This window comes from Cibotium barometz, chromosome 8 (genome assembly GCF_041138505.1).
Source record: "Cibotium barometz isolate CiBa-2024 chromosome 8, ASM4113850v1, whole genome shotgun sequence".
In the NCBI taxonomy this organism is placed as follows: domain Eukaryota; kingdom Viridiplantae; phylum Streptophyta; class Polypodiopsida; order Cyatheales; family Cibotiaceae; genus Cibotium; species Cibotium barometz.
In genome coordinates, this window is record NC_141053.1 from 21,909,518 (window position 1) to 21,928,967 (window position 19,450).

Here is a 19,450-nt window from a genome sequence, read left to right on the forward strand (position 1 = left end):
TGGTATTTTCAGCTACGGTTGAGCAGCATGACATTGATGTGTAGAATGTCCTTAAGTTGTTGGAAAGCAACGAGCTCTACGTCAATGAAAAGAAGTCGGAATTTTATCTGTTCCAGGTGCATTACTTGGGATACATAATTAGTGCTGAAGGCATTCGACTTGATCCGGCTAAAGTGGCCGAGATTGTCAATTGGGAAATACCTCAGACAGCCTATGACATCAGATCCTTTGTGGGTATATGCCAGGCATACTCCACCCACATAGACAAGTTTTTTGATCTCTCGACGGATCTCACCGATCTGCCAAAGGGTGTGAAGACAAGAAGGCAAAAGATTCGAATGACTCCACGAGCGTTGGAGGCATTCAAGAACCTCAAGGTGGCTTTATCAGAAGCACCTTGTTTAGCACTTGCCTCGTGGGACGAACCATTTCAGGTGATTACCGATGCGAGTAACATCGCAATTGGAGGTGTATTGCAACAGAATGGTCATCTAGTAGCTTACATGTCTCGTAAGTTACTGCCTGCAGAGAAAAAACTACTTAGTCAATGATCGTGAACTCCTAGCCGTTATACAAGCCTTGAAACATTGGAAACATTTTCTGTATGGCCGTGACGTTGAGGTTCGCATTGACCATCAGGCATTACGCTGGATTCAGACGATGCCAAGTGTACAGTGGAGTGATCGACAACACCGCTGGAGTCAGATATTCCAGCAATTTGGTGGTATGGTTGAGTACCTTTCAGGAAAGGCCAATCCAGTGGCCGATGCTTTGAGCAGGAAGGGACAAGTGACTACGATTCAAACCACTAGACTTGATCTTGTTGGTACAAGACTAGATGACATGAAGCACACGTACGTGGATTCCAAGGAATTCGGTACACAGTGGGAATAGGCATTGGATGCCATAGGACCATGCCACTTTTTGATACGCGATGGTTGGCTTTTCTACAAAGGTCGACTGTGTGTCATGAAGTTGTTCAGGGTGGCTCTTCTCCATGATGCCCATGACGCCATTACAGGTGGTCATAGGGGCATGAATTTGACTATGGAGAAATTGGAACGGCAATATTATTGGCCAAAGATGAGGCGAGATGTATTTACATATGTACAACGCTGTGTTTGTCAAAAGGTGAAAGCTCCTCGTGGAAAGAAGATAGGGTTATTACAGCCCTTGCCAATTCCTGAGGGTCCTTTCCAAGATATCTCAATGGACTTTGTCACGAATTTGCCTCCCAGTCCGAGTAAGCATAATACGCAGTGCTTAACTATTGTTGATAGATATAGCAAATTTGTTATGCTTATTCCTTGCAGGGCCAATGTGACCGCTGAGGATGTTGCCCAGTTGTTCATTCGGCATTGGTACCCGATTGGCGGGATTCCTAGGACCATAGTGTCAGACCGACATGCCAAGTTTACCAGTCATTTTTGGAGTGCATTGTTTGATAACTTTGGTACTAAATTGAATTTTTCCAGTGCATTCCACCCACAGACGGACAGCCAGACAGAGATATACAACCAGTTGGCCTTTGATGTGCTGAAGTGTTATGTCCATGATCAGCAAGGTAAGTGGGAATCATATTTGCCTTTAGTTCAAGCTGTTTTGAATGATTCTTTTTCTTCAGCTATTGGCAGGACTCCATATGTGGCAATGTTTGGAAGACCTTTCCAGTCGTTGACCAGGACTTTGTCTTCAGTACCTGAGGCGAATAGAGTGACAGAGTCTTACTAGGAGATTTTATAGTCAGTTAAAGACAGGTTGGCTAAAGCGCAAGAGGCCTACACTCGACAGGCCAATAAAGACTGAAGGGATATAAAGTTTTCAGAAGGGGATTGGGTTTATCTTTGGATTATGAAGCAAAGGTCCATTGCTGCAGAAACTCTATCCCTCTTTAGTCTACTCTAGGTTGAGGAAGCCTATTCTCAAACTCTAACCCTCTTTTAAGCTTTCCATTGCTGCACTGAATACCCTGAACTTTCTCTCCTCTCCACTCTTCTGTTGTAAAACAAGCTTTTCTTTTCCCTTCTTCTCTTTTCTTACCACCATGGCCTCTTCCAGTAATGTGAGAAGACCTAGGGAGAAGGTGGAAGAGCTTGTGCTGCATAACACGAGATGAGAATGGAGTTTGGGCTCCAACAAGATTCAGGGTTGGAGCTTGGGTCTACATGCAATCAAGCTCTAATGGACCACATCGAGTGCGTCAACTGTGGAATATGCTACATCATTGGAAGGGGCGGCTACAAGGCTTCAAGCATACTAAGAAGGAAGGATTGGTTGCCATAGTGCAACATGTGTATACCTTTGGAGACCTGTACATTCAAGGCTAATGACCAAGGTTTCCTTCAAAGTGTCAGTGTAACATAAACACAGCTTTAACAACATGCTAATATTGGATTTTTTGTTTCAAATTTTCTTATGATTCTCCATTTTCTTACGTCTCTCTGCAGATATTTTCCCCTCTAATTATGTTGAGGAACAACCACTCCAAAGCCTCACTGGAGTTTTCTATGCTATGCATGCATCCATTGGAGAGGCAATGTTTGTATCTCAAAGCCCAAGTGATCTTGTACAGAACAATATCTTTTTCTTTTCTCACTCATATTTTGTAGATAAAAAACCACGTTTATTTGGTAAGCTAGAAGAGATCCCCAACCCCTCTCTTAACAATCCCGAATGGCCCAAACCTGATGCTTGGACCATCTTATGCTTAAAGTTTAAGATGGTAAGTGATATCAAGACATCACTCAAGTTTTCAAAGGCATCTAGGTCAGTAGGGCTAAATTAGTTTTGTCCTTTACATGTTTTTATGCACATGTTCAATTCCATGCCAATGCACCAAACAAAAATAATGTATATTTGTAAGGAGGTACGGTCTGACCTTGTTCAAGGAAACAGGTGGGCAAGCGATGCCCAAAGTTGTCTTTCAGGAGCTTCGGACCTTTTCCCATCAGGAAAAAGATTAATGAGGTGTCTATGCAGTTAAAGCTACCTCCGAGCTGGACTATGCACGATGTGTTTCACGTCAGTTGGTTAAAGCCATATGCAGGTCCTATCCCTTCAGAAGTCAAAGACGAAGTGGAACCAGATGTTATTGATGAAGCAGAAGTTATGGTTTCAGAACAGATCCTTCTGCACCGTTTCAAGCATGGCTCAGGCCGAAGACTAAGACAGTTCCTCACGAAGTTTCAAGACCGAGGGACCCACGAAGCGGTATGGCTCGACAAAGAGTTTTTCGAAGACTATCCGGCGTTATTGATGGATTATTTGGAGGTAATCAGCTTCCGTCAAGTTAAGCAGAAGGGGATGTCACGTGCTTCCTGCACTTGGATGACACGTAGACATATCTGTACAGAAGGTGCAGGACCTGGATGGTGAACTGGACCCATGTGAGCCCAGTCTGGGACGAGTCAGCGAGGGATCCATCTCAGGCGTCCGAGGTCAGGTGTGCATTGTCCTGCACAGGAGTCCAAGGTCAGGTGTGCACTGTCCTGCACATGAAACAGTGCCAGTCCACGCTGTAAGTCTCCCTCTGGAATGATGTCAGTGATTTTGTGTATCTGGTATGGTACCGGATGCCAGATTACTGAGTAGTTAGTTAGGGTTTGCTTTTAGAACAAGGGGCCAGCCCATAGGGCTACCTCGGGTCTTTGTGTGGGCATGGGGATAGTGTGAAACCACCCCCATGAGGGCCAGGAAGGCCTTGGCTGAACCCACTAGCCATGGAGGGGTTGTAGGACAACCCTAGCGGCATTCAGGAGATACAGTCTTTGTATGGCTGTAGGGCAGGTATGGGGCAGCCCATATAGGCTGTTCAGCCCCCTTGCTGTTTGCAAAACAATGTCCAGCCCATCCAGAATCAGGCGCATGATGCCCAGCCATCTAGGGAATGATGCGCAACATTTTATGTGATTTTTCCAGCATTTAATGTTGATTATCAGTCGTGGGACAAAACAGGGCTGGCCGACTGGATTCATAGTTGGCCGACTGCTCTAGGTGGAGTAGTATAAATAGGAGAGCCCACAATCCCATTAGTTCATCTCAGATTTCACCAAGAGCTCAAGCATACAAGGGCTAGATAAGCCAAGGAGGTGCTAGGCAAAGGGGTGAAGGACTGCATATCAAGGGCAGAGTTTTCTCAGCCAAGAAAGGTCAAGATTTCTGTATTTTCTTTTCAGATTCACATCATTCTAATAAAGCAAATACACCATCCGTGGTGGGGGCCCTACAGAGGGTATTTGGGACCCAATACTGTGTCCTCTCCATCTCTCTCTATCCCTCTCTATTTTCTGCACATCTTCATTCAGTTTGTGCGTTAATTCCGTCACGAAAAGAGTGCTAATTTCTGAGCATTGAAGTTACCGATCTTCTCCGAAGCTTCCGCATGTTACAGGCAGGCTTTCCGGGCCCTGACGAAGGTTGTCTTGTCTAAGGAGTTTGAGATGACGGATTTAGGCTTACTCCATTTCTTTTTGGGATTGGAGATTTGGTAGACCCAGAGGTGGTTCTTTGTTTCTCAACAGAGCAGTTTATTCATGAGTTGCTGGAGGCCTTTGGGATGGAGAACTGCAAGCCTATTTCATCTCCCGAATACCAAACTGACAGTACATGATCCTTGTGAGCAGGTTGATGCCTCCTTGTATCGGAAGCTTGTTGGTTCATTGATTTGGTTGCTGAACACCAGATGGACTCGAGTTTTCCAGTGGGGTTGTTGAGCTCATTTATGCAGACACCTTTGAAGACTCATTGGGACACAGGATTGCGGATCTTGCAGTATGTGCAGGGTATGAAGGATCTTGGACTCTTCTATGGCTTGGAAGGGGAACGAAGGACCGAGTCAGTCTCTGAGGTTGGAGTGACTATGATTGGGGAGGAGATCCAGACACGAGGAGATCTACATCAGGCTACGGATTTACCCTTGGCTCAGGAGCTATTTTTGGAGCAGCAAGAGGTAGCCAACTATTGCCTTGTCTTCTACTGAGGCAGAGTACCGGGCTGCTTGTGCTGCTGCTTGCGAGGTGGTTTGGTTGCGGAGGTTACTTGGCGAGATTGGTTTTCCACAGAAGGAACCCACGGTCATCCAGTGCGATAACCAGAGTTGTACCGGGACGAAGCATATAGAGATACAATATCACTTTGTTCGTGAGAAGATTTTGGTTGGTAACATCTTGCTAGAGTTTTGTTCGACGGAGGACAATGCAGTGGACCTCTTCACGAAGTCTCTACCTCAGGCGATGCTCGGTCAGCAATCCAGCTCACTGGGGTTGGTTCCACATCGAGGAGCTGAGAGGGGGTGTTAGCAGTCATCTCCTGTCTAAACCATATTACTCAGCAGTAAGGAGTGAGGGCCTTTATTGTGGGTGTGCCTGCCCGGTGTGAGTACCTCTCCATTTTTCTATCCATTCCCAGTTTTGTAGGACCGTGGGGGGGCGCCTATTTTTCTACTCAGGTTCTGGTCGGCTGTAGTTAGAGGCTGGCCAGGAGGGGCCCATTGAGGGGCTGGCCAACCAAGTGGCACTGGTCGTGGGCTAGACGACTATTGCTGGCCGACTGGGCCTGGCCTGGTCGTGAGCATCTCATGGGGCTGTCGGCCTGTTTTAGGCTGGCAAGCAGCAGCCCCTTCTGTATATATTGCACCCTTGCCCCCCCACACCATTGTTGTACTGGATCTTGTGTATATAGTAGCGTTTATACAGCTCTTTCTCCTCCTACAGTTCTGCGTTTCTCTCTCACAGCAGTTTGTCTCATTTCCGCTGTGCATTCCGACAGCAGGATCACCAAACCACCTAGCATTCTTGGGTCATATATAAGCGATGGGCAGAAAGAGACATAAATCATCTCATTCTCTACGAGTACTGAAAGTCTAGGGCTGTTGACAAGCCAAGTGAAGGGCCAAAGCAAGGTGGAAAGGTGTAGTTCAAGGGATTAGACTTCAGGCTGAAAGGTATCTCAGCCAAGGGAGCTGTTTAAGTCAAGTCAGTTCAGTCTAGGCTATTTACAGCCAAGGTATTGTCATTCTACTCATTCAATAAAGCAAAAACACCATATGTGGCGGGGGCCCTTCAGAGGGTATTTGGAACCCAATACTTGTATTTGTCTTTTCTCTCTCTCTCTCTCTCTCTCTCTCACAGTGTCCTTCATTCATAGCACCTGGGAGCTTCCCCGGCACCGGTATGCACGACTTGCTTTAGAGTCCTCTCATCAGCTAGCCATGGAGGGAGACACTTCATGTTGGTATGGACAGATAGCATCCTGGTTTGAGCTCCACGGGTTCAGCTTAGACAGACTTCCACCCTTCCAGTACTCTCTAGAGGCACCCTCTCTCACCTTGACACATTCTGAGATTAGTAGAGTCATTAGACAGGACCTCATTCAATTGGACACTAGGAGGACATGGCTAGAGCCCTCACAGGAGTTAGGGACGAAGATGGCTTTCTATAGAGACCATCTTCTCCGCACCACTGAGGATAGCTTTATACTTAGACCGAGCTACATGGATACCCATCTGTCGGTACGCCATTGGGCAAATCTGCACCTCTTCACATCAGTTAGAGATAGAGACAGGCAGATTTAGAGGCATACCTCCAGGGGACAGGATATGTTAGATTTGTTGGATAGAGCCAGAGACGGAGGAGCACTACATCTGTCGCTGCATAGCATATTATGAGATTCGAGGGTGCTACCATTGCCTTTTCAGAGAGGGATTTGGACCACTGCCTAGAGTCATGGACTATTGTGATCAGCGATGCTTGGGTTTTTATCTCCTGGAGAGTCCATTATGAGGAGCAGACGCCCGACTGGTAGGGAGTCCACACAGAGACAGATTACTGACTTCTTTAGAGGGACTACCCGGGAGGACACACAGCCGACAGCCCAACAGTGGGCACCCTGTGGGACTCTAGTTGAGAGAGCTATCCAGTTGGGCAGATCCAGACGCCCGAGGGTTCGCGGATCCTTACATCAAAGACGGTGCCTACACCGGAGGATTCAGAGCATCATCGCGAGGCATCGGGCCAGTCCGACCAAGCATCTCACTATGGCAGATATCCAGGCCATCCGGCAGAGACCCATGCTAGAGCTCCTAGGATGATTACCACTCCAGCCATATACTGTTGTACTCACTTCTGTCACTTTTGTACTCCCCCATATTCATGTATTCATGTATCCATGTACTCATGTATCCCATTTTGACTAGTAGCATTAGCTTCCCACTCTCCCTAGTTGCTGCTTCCGGATGCTCCCTACTGATGTATTGTAGGGCTAGATACTTACCTTCAGTCCTTTCTTTTCTTTTCCAGATAGTGTATCAGATGTCATATGGTTGTAACTTTGGTCTCATAGGTCACTTTGGCCTTTTGAAGACGTTAATATTTCATTTCATTTCTCCCTCTCTCTTTCTGTGCACTCATATCTTCTCTACATTGTGCAATGCATCATCAAGAACCAAGGGCTGAAAGTATTTATCAAAGCATAATCCTCGTCTATAAGCTTCTGCATGTTACAATACCTGCTGAAGTTGCTATGCACTCTGAATCTGTAGCTGCTGCTATCTAACAGGTCGTACAGGTTGTACTATGCAGCTGCTGGCCTTTCCTATGTGCTACCTGTACAACGGGTCGAGCATATGTGGAGTTGATTAATCATTTGTGTTCGCTCCTGGTGTTGGCCATGGAAAGAGAGATTGGTAGGATACCCTTTGACTTTGGCCGGTCACATGATGCATACCTGTGAAGATGAAGACATGTCTGGACACTCCGGTTGCCAACTGTGTGCATGTGCTGTGGTCTGCATGTCAACTGCAACATTTGTCCTAGGGTGCTACTTGGACATTGGTCTTCATCTAGGACTGAGGATCCCCTTTTTGATGGGCCTTGCGCATGCTGTGAGCCCTAGTCCAAGGGACATGTCGCCAGGTGCCATTGAGGTCATTAGGGTTTGGTCCGGTCATGCGTGTGGCAGTCTTTTGTAAGCCTCTTTGCAAGATGTAGTGGTTGTATGAGGCCAAGTGTACACTTCTTAAACCCATTGGTTGGGTGTCTGGGAAGGCTAAGTCAGTGTCAAGTCCTTGTCCGAGTCCCAGACAATTAGGTATGGCCATGTATGAAAGCCATGCACTTATATGGTTATTAAAAATGGTCTTTTTTGGGGCCATGGCTGTGGACAGCCCATGGGCACCTGTCAAGGTGGACCAGATTGGGACAATGAACCAAGAGGAGGGGCCATAAAGGGCACCTAGTAGAGCGCAAGGGGTGATTCTTGGTCTTGGGGAGAACCAAGTTGTCTTCCTTAACATTTTTGCCCCCAATGAGATGCGTAGACTTTTGGATCTGGGTGGACAGGTATCCCCCATGTAGACGCTCCATGTATGGGAGGCAATTTCATGCCAAGGCAATATTTGCTTTAATGATATGAGAATGGAAATTACAATGGCTGAATTTCACTCTTTAAGCCTGCTTTCACGTGTTTCACAAATTTGAAACCACTGGAGGCTTCCATCGGGCACAATCCGTCTGGTGTGCATGGGCGCCGGGCTGATTGCTGCAAGCACTGCATTTTGCTCAAGAGAGGGCTGAGAGCTGGGATGTTGATCAAATGAGAGTTTTCTTCTTCTTCGTCTAATATGGAGGGGTATAGGCCTATCTCACCCCCTTCTACTTGTCAGCGTCCTCCGCCAAGAGTCGTGTTGGCATACTTTTTCCCTTAAAAAAAAACAAAAATGAAGGGGTTTACACCCAACTTTGGGCCTTTCACATTGGAACTTTCGAAAGGGCTCTTTTGGGCACATAGGGCTCTTCGAAAGCTGTTCAAACTGGTCCCAAATCTGATAATTGGGTATTCTTGCTAATTTTGTTTTGCCTACATTGGCCCTCTATTGCAGGCATCACGCATTTCCACAGAAGCTAGTGGGTGTCGCATCATTATTTGACCCTTGAAAGGCATGCACCTAGATCTAACCAGTGAAAAATCTAACCTATCCTTACAGTTGCTTATCAAGCGCCTCCCTTCTGTGAGAGATCACAATGATCTCCTAAATCCTAATTCCCTTGCCCTATTCTATACATGACCTTGGGATGTCTTGGCACATGCATGTAAGGACTAATGCATGTGGCATCCCCTCCTAAATCCTAACTCCCTTGCCCTACCCTATACATGACCTCGGGATGTCTTGGCACATGCATCTAAGGACTAATGCATGTGGCATCCCCTTGTACTCACGTGAAACATGAGGGCAGATAGTCTTCAAAGATACTTCTTCTTTATCTGGTACTTCTTTGGGTCTTCTAGAATACTCGAGAGTATTCTAGATGTAGCATCCCCTCCTACTTACTGGAAACATGAGGGCAACTTCAAGAGTATTGGATCTTTTAGCGTGGTGTGGAACAGTAACCTCTGAAGGCTGCTATGCTCTAACCACTTGACTTCACAAATCGTCTTTTTTTTCTCTACAAGATTGGTGTGTATTCTCTTCAAAAGCACATGTCCATCCACAGATTCACATCAAGTAAACAAATGGAATGGACCATACAGGATCCGGAGATTTACCAGGGCATTACGGAGATCTGAAAGTCCTCCCCCTTGGCACCATGGCTACAGCCATGGATCGGGCTTTTAGGATATTTTCCTACCTTGAAGGTCTCTCCTGCAGCTTAGTCTTGCTTCGACGCCTTCAACGGAGAGCCCGAGACAGTACTTGGATTGGCACCTAGATGGAAGTCGCATGTACCTCTCATCTGTCTGATGGACGTTGAGGAGGATGATCATGTCCATGCTTGATAATGAGGAAGTTGCATCCATGAGCATAGTGCTGTATAAGTTTAAGCATGAGCCTAGAAAGAGAGCACTTCAGTACCCCACGGAGGTTTTGCACAGGCTGTGAAGTTGCTGGATGAGTCTTTCTTCAAAGATTGTTCTTTTTTAGTGCTAGTTTAGGGAAACAATGCATGTTGCCATAGAAACCTCACTCAGATGGTCCATTGGCCCAATTGACTTCAAATCCGGAGCTTCCTTCCACCTCTTGGTGTGTATTAGGAGACTGCTAACGGTCCTATTGGCTCAGGTCACCGAGATGTAGGAGAACTGGGGCATGATTGGAGAACATGGTGCTGACCGACAGAGCTGCCTCTGTCACATGCCCAGTCATAAAAAATTAAAGCAGTCCAACCAAACAAGATTCAGACCTTGGTCTCAAAAGTCCAATCTGGAAAACATGAGGCTCAGTGAGGTACTTCAGAAGGTCCTAGGCATCCTGGCCCCTGGTGGTGAAGTTCATCTCCTCCCAGTAGGCAGCATACTCAACTCTAGCTAAATTGCCCGCCTGTGTGTTTAATTTCCGTTGTTTCAATGAACTTTTCATTGTCCAAGTAACTGCTTCAGCAAGACTCTATGACAATTTTTAGGCCATATCCGAAGTATACCTATGGTGAGCATAGTCGGTTCATGTGCTAAACAAATGTTGAAATACATAGGCTTTTTAAATTAAGCACAAGGCATGCTAGTTTATTCACATTTCCATTTTCATTTTATAGCCCAAAAGCACGCCCTTAACAGCCGAATCTTTGCCTTCAGGTGAGATGGTAGAGGTGGTTCTTCCAACTATGTATCATTGTTCTAGTTTTCTTCAGGTGGTTTCACCTGAACAAGCAAAAGAGGATGTCAAGGATGCATTCGCACTTGTGGTCTTGAACCATGACTTGCCATTGCTGACACCATTTCTATGGAGCAGAGGTTTGTCCAATGATACAAGTCATGAAATTTTTTATTCGTTATGGTTCATTTGTAAGTTTTAAGTTTAGGCTAAGCACCACTTCACTATGTAAATGTTTTGATTAAAATATGGTGGTGAGCGTAAGTGTGAACATTTGGATAAAATATTGATTATAGGCATTTGGTTGTTGCAGCATGTTGTCGTATATGTGCAGATGGGGGAGCAAACCGAATTTATGATTGTATCCCTAGTCTACTACCACACAAGGATCCTATCAAAGTTCGTGAATGGTGAAGTCTCTTACATATCCGATTTGTATGATGATTGTAAAAGGGTTGAAGAAGAGTCTTGAAGAAACAAAAAGCTGTGGATACTTATTGAGATGCCACATGGGTAGATAGGTCTCACTTTGTGGTCATAAATGGAGATGCTTATTCGAAATATATAATTCTATAATTGGAGTTCACATTTGTATGAGAGAATCTGCAATGAATTAGAGCTTTGGTTTGTGCTCATCATTTTGTTCTGTTAATTACAATTAGTGCGTTATTATTTTCCGTATAAATCATGAGTCCATTTGTTTGCTTAGCTGCCATGAATTTTATTACAAGTTGCTCAAGAGAAGATGAAAGAGAACAGTGGGCAGTCTTAGATTGAGGATGGTAAGGACAAGCTTTTTTGGGGAGCCCCAATGTTTGGTGTCACTCTTGAAGATCTCCAAGTGACGCGAGCTGTCAGTCAATGCTTCTATTCTGATGCCACAGATTGTCTTAAAAGAAACTGTCTGAAGAACATGAAGAAGCAGACTGGTAAGGGCGAAAAGCAAGTTTGCTAGTGGCAGTAGTCTTGATGACATGTGCCACGGCTCTCATTCCTCCTTTAAGGACCTTTCAGGAGTACCACAATCGCTCTTCATTTGACCTGGTCTAACAAAATCTCAGTTGTTTTGAGCTGGCACAATACGGTGGTACCGTTCACAGGCATCTAGTGTGGGTCCTCTTGATAGGGGTGCCTTCGAAGATGGCATCAAGATCCGTTTGGTAGAGTGGTTGAAGTTGTCTGCGGAGATGGACACCAGCATAAAGGTCTTGGCCACTACAATGAGGGGCAAGAAGAAGAAAAACAATCAGCACTAGGTTTTAAAATAATTGGAGGAGGCCTCTTTAGCTTTTGGAAAGTTTAATGAAGCGTTACACCTTCAAAATGGCACTGTTGGATCCGGTAGATGTTGTTCCAGATTGTTAAAACCCTAAGATCTCTCTAGATAATCATCATGCATAAACATGCATGAACCAGGCATAAACTCATCAACGTCTCTATGAGTCACATATGTACATTCGTAAACCATCAGGTAGATTGTATAAATCACCTAAAGGACGCAACTAGAGAAAGAAATGCCAACAAAGAAAAAATCCAAAATTCCTTAATCCGAACACAACGAGATAAATTCGTTGAACTCTAAAGAAAGAGATTTCAACAAGTGAAAATGCTGATAAGATTGCACTCATCAAAACATGCAGGCTATAGATAAAAGAAGTTTATCTAAAGAACGCCTACACTACAACTTCAAGTGAAGTCAAAAAATGAGATTGTCTTTGAATGTTGGGGTCAACATGCCAAGTGATGCAAGTAAAGACAATAATCTAGAGCCCAAATTATTCGATAAGATAATATATGTGAGGGATCACTAGCGTCCCATACCGCCATGATACCATCCATACATACCTTACCAATTTGGAACTCCCTAGTATGCCATCTAGGAAATATGAATAAAATCCTGCATAAAAGGAATGAGATGGCCTTATCCCAGACTTTCACATACTAAAACCTGTCTCTATATAACTGAGACCACATCAAGGAATTGTTAGAAGTCATCTCTTGTCTATACATTTACACCAGGGCCACTGTTGTGGGTGTGCCCGCCCGTATTAGGTGTTTTCTCATTTTTCCCCACTCTCCATATTTTTTTCTATTTTTTCCTTATTTTTACCAGGTGTGGGAGGCAGTTCTGTGACTCTTGGCTGATCCAGACATTGGCCGACTACTGGTCAAGGTGTCCTGGATGCTGGCCGACTGCTCCTTCTGGTCCCCGACCTCTCATGTGTGCTGGCCGACTGTGTACAGCTGGCCGACTGGTGGATATAGCTGGTCATGGACATTTAGGTCCAGTCGGCTGCCTTCTCTACAGGCTGACTGCATGTTTGGGGCCATATAAAATGGCCCCATGGACCCCACACCATTGTATCATGTTTTCGGGATTTTCCTTGTGTATATAGAGCAAAGTTACACGCCTCTCTCTCTCTCTCTCCATTGTTGTATTTTTTCTGCACTTGCTCTTGTATTCTCAGATTTTGTCATCATCTTCGTTGCATATTCTGACATGGTATCAGAGCTCTAGGCTCTTGGAAGATCTTGGGAACTGTGTGAGCAAGAGGGGGGCTGTTTTGTTGCTGATTGGTGGACTGTTTTTGACCGTACGGGAAGAGGAGAAGCAAGAGGAAGGCGGGTTGATTTGCTGGACAGCCACTTGCAGGTTTAGTTCTTCATTTTTTTTCCCACCCACCCACCCTTTTCAGTTACATCCTCGCAATGGTAGATCTGCTTGAGATGGTTGAGAGCCATGTGAAGATCCCGACACTCCCCACGTTCCTAGTCGACCGTCAGTTGGACGAGAATAACTATGGCATATGGAAGGTTATGATGGAATCTGTTCTGGAGTCATACGACCTTGCTGATTTCATCTTTGTTGGGGTTCCACGGCCGGAGGTAGAGGAAGGGGAGTTACCGTCGATTCGTAAGGACTGGGAGGCACAGGCACAATTGTGGGATCGTGTCAATGCCAGGGTCTGTTCATTCATCTTCCTCAACTGCACACCGCAGGTAATCAATCATATAAAGCATATGACGTTGGCCAGAGGTATATGGCAACATTTGGCTTCTCTTTATAACAGGGTATCACCCATGAAGAGGATTTCCTTGGAAGTACAGATGCGAGTTATGAACCGTGCAAAGTCATCAACGATGCGGGAGCACATTAACAAGCTCCAGGCTCTTGAGTAGGAAGTTCTTCAGGCTGGGAAGGAGATATCATCAGAGGATATGGCCATAACGTTGTCGCACTTGCCCTCTCAGTACTCAGCATTCTACTCGTCTTTGATTACCAGTGGCAGGTTCAGCACCATCACGTGGGAGGAGCTTGTGCCCATGGTCTTGGACGAGGAGGAAAGATTCACGAACCCTCCACAGGGCGGAGGTTCGGAGGCCTTAACTAGCCAACGGTCGAAAGACCGGAATAACAACAAGGGCAAAGGGAAGGCTTCATCAGAGAAGTCTTCTGAGAAGATGTCCGACGTAGACCGCGAGAAACTAAAGGCAGAGAGGACCTGTAATGGTTGTAGTGAGAAAGGCCACTATTGGAGGTAGTGTCCCAAGCAGAACACCGAGAAGGGTGAAGAATCTTCAGCAGCAATCGTGAAGACTCCAGCATTTGTGCACCTGGAGGTGATGGACATCGATGTTTCATTTTCTTCGGGCAGGGAGGAGGTTGGAGGACTCGCCGCCTACGGATACTTGGGAGTGGATTCTAGATAGTGGTGCTTCCAGGCACATGACTCCTTCTCGTTCAGATTTACAGGATCTCTACAGGTATTCTGGTCACATTCTTATTGGGGATACATCCACTATCCCAGTTCACAGTGAGGGCAGGTTGGAGATAGTTTCCGATGGCAAAGAGGGAAGCATTTCTCCCAGGTGTTGTATGTTCCATCACTTGGTTTTCATTTGTTGTCAGTGCATCAGGTTTGCAAGACTGCCGTACGGGTGGAGTTTGATGAGCATTTTGTTGCTCTGTGGGATAAAGCAACACGACAGGTAGTTTGGGAAGGCGGAGTGGAGAATGGAGTTTACAAACTTTCTGCACTCTCTCTCTCAGGTCCTCAGTTTTGTGATGAGTGGTAGTCTGGTAATGGCCACTCAAGTGTGGATACGCTGTAGGTGCAGGCTTTCCGGGACTAGATGGAGGATAGCTTGCTAGTTGATGGCAGTAGTTGGCAGGAACTTTCCAGTACAGATGTTGGTAGTTCTTGTGTTCGTCAGTCAGAGGAAACTTTACAAGTAACTTATGCTCTGATGTCTCGTAGTATTCGGGGGCAAAGAAACTCCTGTAGATGAGGAAGTTCTTTCCATGGGGACCTCTTGGAAAGCCAGGCAGGTGACAGTCGATTACTTGCAGAAGGAGGTGGATGTTGCACATCCTCCAAGCTTTGTGGTTCCAGATTCAGAGGGGGTTGGTTACAGGTTTCCTAAGGCCTTGAGTGGTCTTTCAGCAGGTTTCCAGGACTTGGCATCCCACCGTAATAGTTTTTGATCCTTGTGAACAGTATGGTGCCTTTGACTCGGAAGCAGAATGGTTCATTGATTTGGTTGATGTATACCAGATTGGATGGGAGCTTCCTAATGAGGCTGTTGAGCTCATGTTTGCAGATGACTCTTTGGGAGGCAGGATTGCGTATCTTGTGGTTTCTGTAGCATGCGAAGGATCTTGGACTCTTTTACATGTGAGGGGGATTGATGGATGGAGTCTGACTCCACTGTTGGAGTGACTCAGATTGGGGAGGAGATCCAGACACGAGGAGATCTACTTCAGGTGATAGTTTTACCCTCGGCTCAGGAGCAATAAGAGGCAGCCATCTATTGCCTTGTTGTCGACAGAGGCAGAGTACCGGGCTGCTTGTGATGTTGCTTGCGAGGTGGTGAGGTTGCAGAGATTACTTGGCAGGATTGTGTTTCCACTGGTGGAATCCTTAGTCATCCAGAGGCACTTTGTGTTCGTGAAAAGATCGTTGCTGATGACATCTTGCTAGAGTTCTGTTCGACGGAGGACAGTGCGGTGGACCTCTTCACGAAGTCGCTATCTCAGGTGTTGCTCCGGCTGCACTCTAGCTCCCTGGGATTAGTTCCACAGCCAGGAGCTGAGAGGGGGTGTTAGAAGTCATCTCCTGTCTATACATTTACACCACGGCCTCTGTTGTGGGTGTGCCCGCTCCTCGTATTAGGTGTTTTCTCATTTTTCCCCACTCTCCATATTTTTTCCCATTTTTTTCCTATTTTTACTAGGTGTGGGAGGCAGTTCTGTGGCTTCTGGTTGATCCAGACATTGGCCGACTGTTGGTCAGGGTGTCTTGGATGCTGGCCGACTGCTCCTTCTAGTCCCCGACCTCTCATGTGTGCTGGCCGACTATGCACAGCTAGCCGACTGGTGGATATAGTTGGTCGTGGACATTTAGGTCCAAGCGGCTGCCTTCTCTACAGGCCGACTGCATGTTTGGGGCCATATAAAATGGCCCCATGGCCCCCACACCATTGTATCATGTTTTTGGGATCCTATCTAAATGCAGCATCAGATGAAGTAGATGAGAAGGCATTTCATCAAGCACTATTGGAAGCACTCCACTATAAATGGCAATCATCAGAAAAAAGGGCTAAATTTGAATATTATGGCTCACACATCAACCCAAACTATTGGGTCACATACTCAAGTGAAGAAGACAATGCTCAGAAATACATAAGCATGCCTATTCCCGCCAATGCGAGGAGAGGTCTTGCACTTATCCGGACTAGGTCACACACACTCGAGATTGAAAAAGGAGCATGGAGCAATATCCCAAAAGAGAAAAGACTACAAAGTATGCACTTTGGGAGCAGTGGAGACGGAGGAACATGTCCTTTTAACATGCCCACAATATGACCACATAAGAAAGGACTTTAGTACCATTCTAGAAGGATATCATGACTTGGTGGATCTGCTCACACATGCCAAGCTTGCCTGCTGTAGGCATTTATATCACCAAGATTCTTAAACATCATGGCTACCTTACAGCACAATGCGACCATACGACAAGCTCCATATCACTCCCATGAAGGGAGAAGGCTTTGTATTTCCCTCCAATGAAGGGAGGAGGCTTTGTTTTTTGTTTCTTAAAGCTTTGTAATAATTTCGTGGAGGTCCCATGGGCCGTTTATCGGCTCTCAGAGGACGATAATACATTCTTCTTCTTCTTCTTCTCTCTCTCTCTCTCTCTCTCTCTCTCTCTCTCTCTCTCTCTCCATTGCTGTATTTTTTCTGCGCTTGCTCTTGTATTCTCAGATTTTGTCATCATCTTCGCTGCATATTCTGACAGGAATAACTCTTTCCGAGTACATAATTAGAAAACAATTTGAATTATTGGCGCCTTTCTAATGATAACTACCTAATAAACACAATAAAGCTGGGGTAGAAAAATAACAATTCACCTAGATACATAAGCAACTAGGTATCTAGGTTGGAATATGTACGAGAGTACAAGGAACATACTCCAAAATTACGTGCAAAAACGAAGGCAAATGCTACCTTCAAAGCACATGATATTATCCAAAAGATCCTCATAAAACCATGGATAGAAGCATAGAAGTACCTTGAATCCATGAAAATCATAGTTTATCATAAAAATAAATCAATGCATGCCATCTAATGGTCATTAAAAGAAGCATTAGAATTGGTGGCCAACTCATCAATCCGGAGTATATGAACGTGGTGTTGTTCACGCAAAACTCCAAAGTAAAAAAGTGAAACACATGTGTAGTACTCGTTAAAAAAAACCCCTAGACACAAGTGATCTAGGCAGAACCTGATGAGTCCATATAAAACTTGGAAACCATCCAATAAAATCCACCAAAACAACTAGATCAACTAACCTATAAACTCCAAATTATCCTCGAAAATAAGAATTCTCGAGAAAAAGGAATTACCAGGAATTCGGAAAGTCAATAGGTTTCCTGGGAAAACGGAAAGCCAAGAGGCTCCAAAAAAATCTAAGAAAATTTCAGTGAAGATTTTTTTTAAAGCTCTTATTTTTCAAACCTTTTTTCCCAAGCTTTTTTGAAAAGCTTTAAATAAAAAAACTCTTAAAAAAAAATAATTCAAAAGTTTTAATAAAACCTTTTTTAAGCTTTAAATTCAAAGCTTATAATTTTTTTTTTAAAATGGGAGAGTGGCTTTTTTCCGCTCGACAGCCTGCAGCGAATCCCTCCCCTCCGTGTTGCGAAAAGCGTGAGAGAGAGAGAAGGAGAGCTCCTCTCTTCTCTCTCCTCCTCTTCTTCTCCGTCTCGGCGGCATCCTTCAAGTGCATACGAACCATGCGAAGCTTGAACTTTTTGGTGAAGTCCTCTCCTCCAAAAGTGGCATCAAATTGCTTGAGAAAGGATAAAGCTTTTTGTGTATCCCGCTTTCCATAGAAAGCATCAAAATTGACACTCTTATCTCCCGGCTTGAAGTCCATTTTACCGGTTGATGTAGGCTCCTTAGCCTTTCTTTCTCTTGCTTGTCCTGAAGAGACTACATCTAAGATAGGAGGCCTATGGGTAGCCATGGTGGCTCTAGATCCTTCTACAATGGTGACTCCTTTGGCACGAAGATAGGCTTTGGCAACTTCAATCCCTTGGCTCTTCGGTGGCTCTATCTTTGATGAAGTCTTCAAACATTTGAGCCCTTCTTTTGTCTTGTTCCCTCTTGGCTCTCCAAGCAAGGAGTTCTTCATCTCTGAGCAAAGGCCTGAATTGCTGAAAATCATGGTACTCATCTTATGATATGGCCACGGTGTCGTTAGTAATGGATCGGCCTGTGGTTGTCTTGGGTTGGCCTCATAGTTGTTCCCTTCATTAGGCCCTTGGTTTTTTCTTTTTAGAGCGAGACCTATCTCTAGCCCCATGTCTAGGCTTAGGAGACTCATGCCTGGGTCTCTTCCCACGTACTCAAGACACGCTCCTGGAGTGGTGAGAATCTTCACTTGAAGAACGCTCTCGGCGTGAAGATGCATAACGGTGACGAGGATCTACATCTCTTGATGTATTGGAATCTGCACGTGCTTCCATGCGGGGAGTCCTTTTTTCTACCTGCATCACCCAATACATCCTTTTTGCCTTTCGAATAAGATATGGCCAGCTCTCTAGGATCTTCATATCCCATCTCTGCTGCTATAGCCTCAAAGGTTGCATCGTCACTTGAACCCTTCTTTTTCTTTTCATTCAAAACCCTTTGCACATCAGGGTCATTCTTGAGAGACCACAATTCAGCTGTCTCCTCACGATAGCGTCTAACTTGATGCTTGAGAGCCTCTAGCTCTGAAAGTACATCGGCTTGGTCAAAATATGTGGATTTAGTAGACCGTTGTGCATCTGAATGCTCACCAGACCCTACTTGCATGCTCATGTTTCATAATCTGTATGCTCAGCAAAAAGCTTTTCGTATGCCCAAAAATCGTCTTTCTTAAGCAAAGAAAGAAACCAATGCTCTAATACCACTGTCACACACGGGCACGTGTATACGTAACCAATTCACTACCAAAACAGCATACATACATCAACCATTCCTGGCATATACATGATTATCATCATTGTGAAACATTACATGAGCATATACATCTTGCAAACATAAACCAACTTGCACATGACACAACACTAGGGGCTGAAGTTGGGCCAGCCCCCCCTGAGGTATCTCTATTACCAATAGAAGTATTTATATGTACAAGAAGATGCGGGTGCCTGGAGAGTACACACTCATCCAACTGACACCAGATTTATCCAACTATGGAAACATAGGTAAACACATTACCTGCAACTCCTCGCTCACCAACCAGCCACTCCTGTTGCAACACCCTCGGTCACCTACCAAGGTTGAGTGATCACCAACCGCTCCTGTAGAACACCCTCGGT

At 45.3% G+C, this 19,450-nt stretch overlaps 1 protein-coding gene across 2 annotated transcripts in view; it reads left to right on the top strand.

Moving 5' to 3' along the window:
• Positions 1-19,450, top strand: part of LOC147636038 (thiamine pyrophosphokinase 1-like) — a 62,045-nt gene that overhangs the window by 30,496 nt on the left and 12,099 nt on the right. The window contains exons 1-3 of one of the 2 annotated variants that reach the window (XM_086801485.1): positions 9,258-10,417; positions 10,564-10,722; positions 10,896-10,992. In XM_086801485.1, the coding sequence (XP_086657611.1) occupies positions 10,381-10,417; positions 10,564-10,722; positions 10,896-10,992 (293 nt within the window). In that variant the 5' untranslated portion in view covers positions 9,258-10,380. Of the gene's footprint in view, positions 1-9,257; positions 10,418-10,563; positions 10,723-10,895; positions 10,993-19,450 lie in introns of those variants that run through there. The other variant, XM_086801484.1, reaches the window with a different exon arrangement.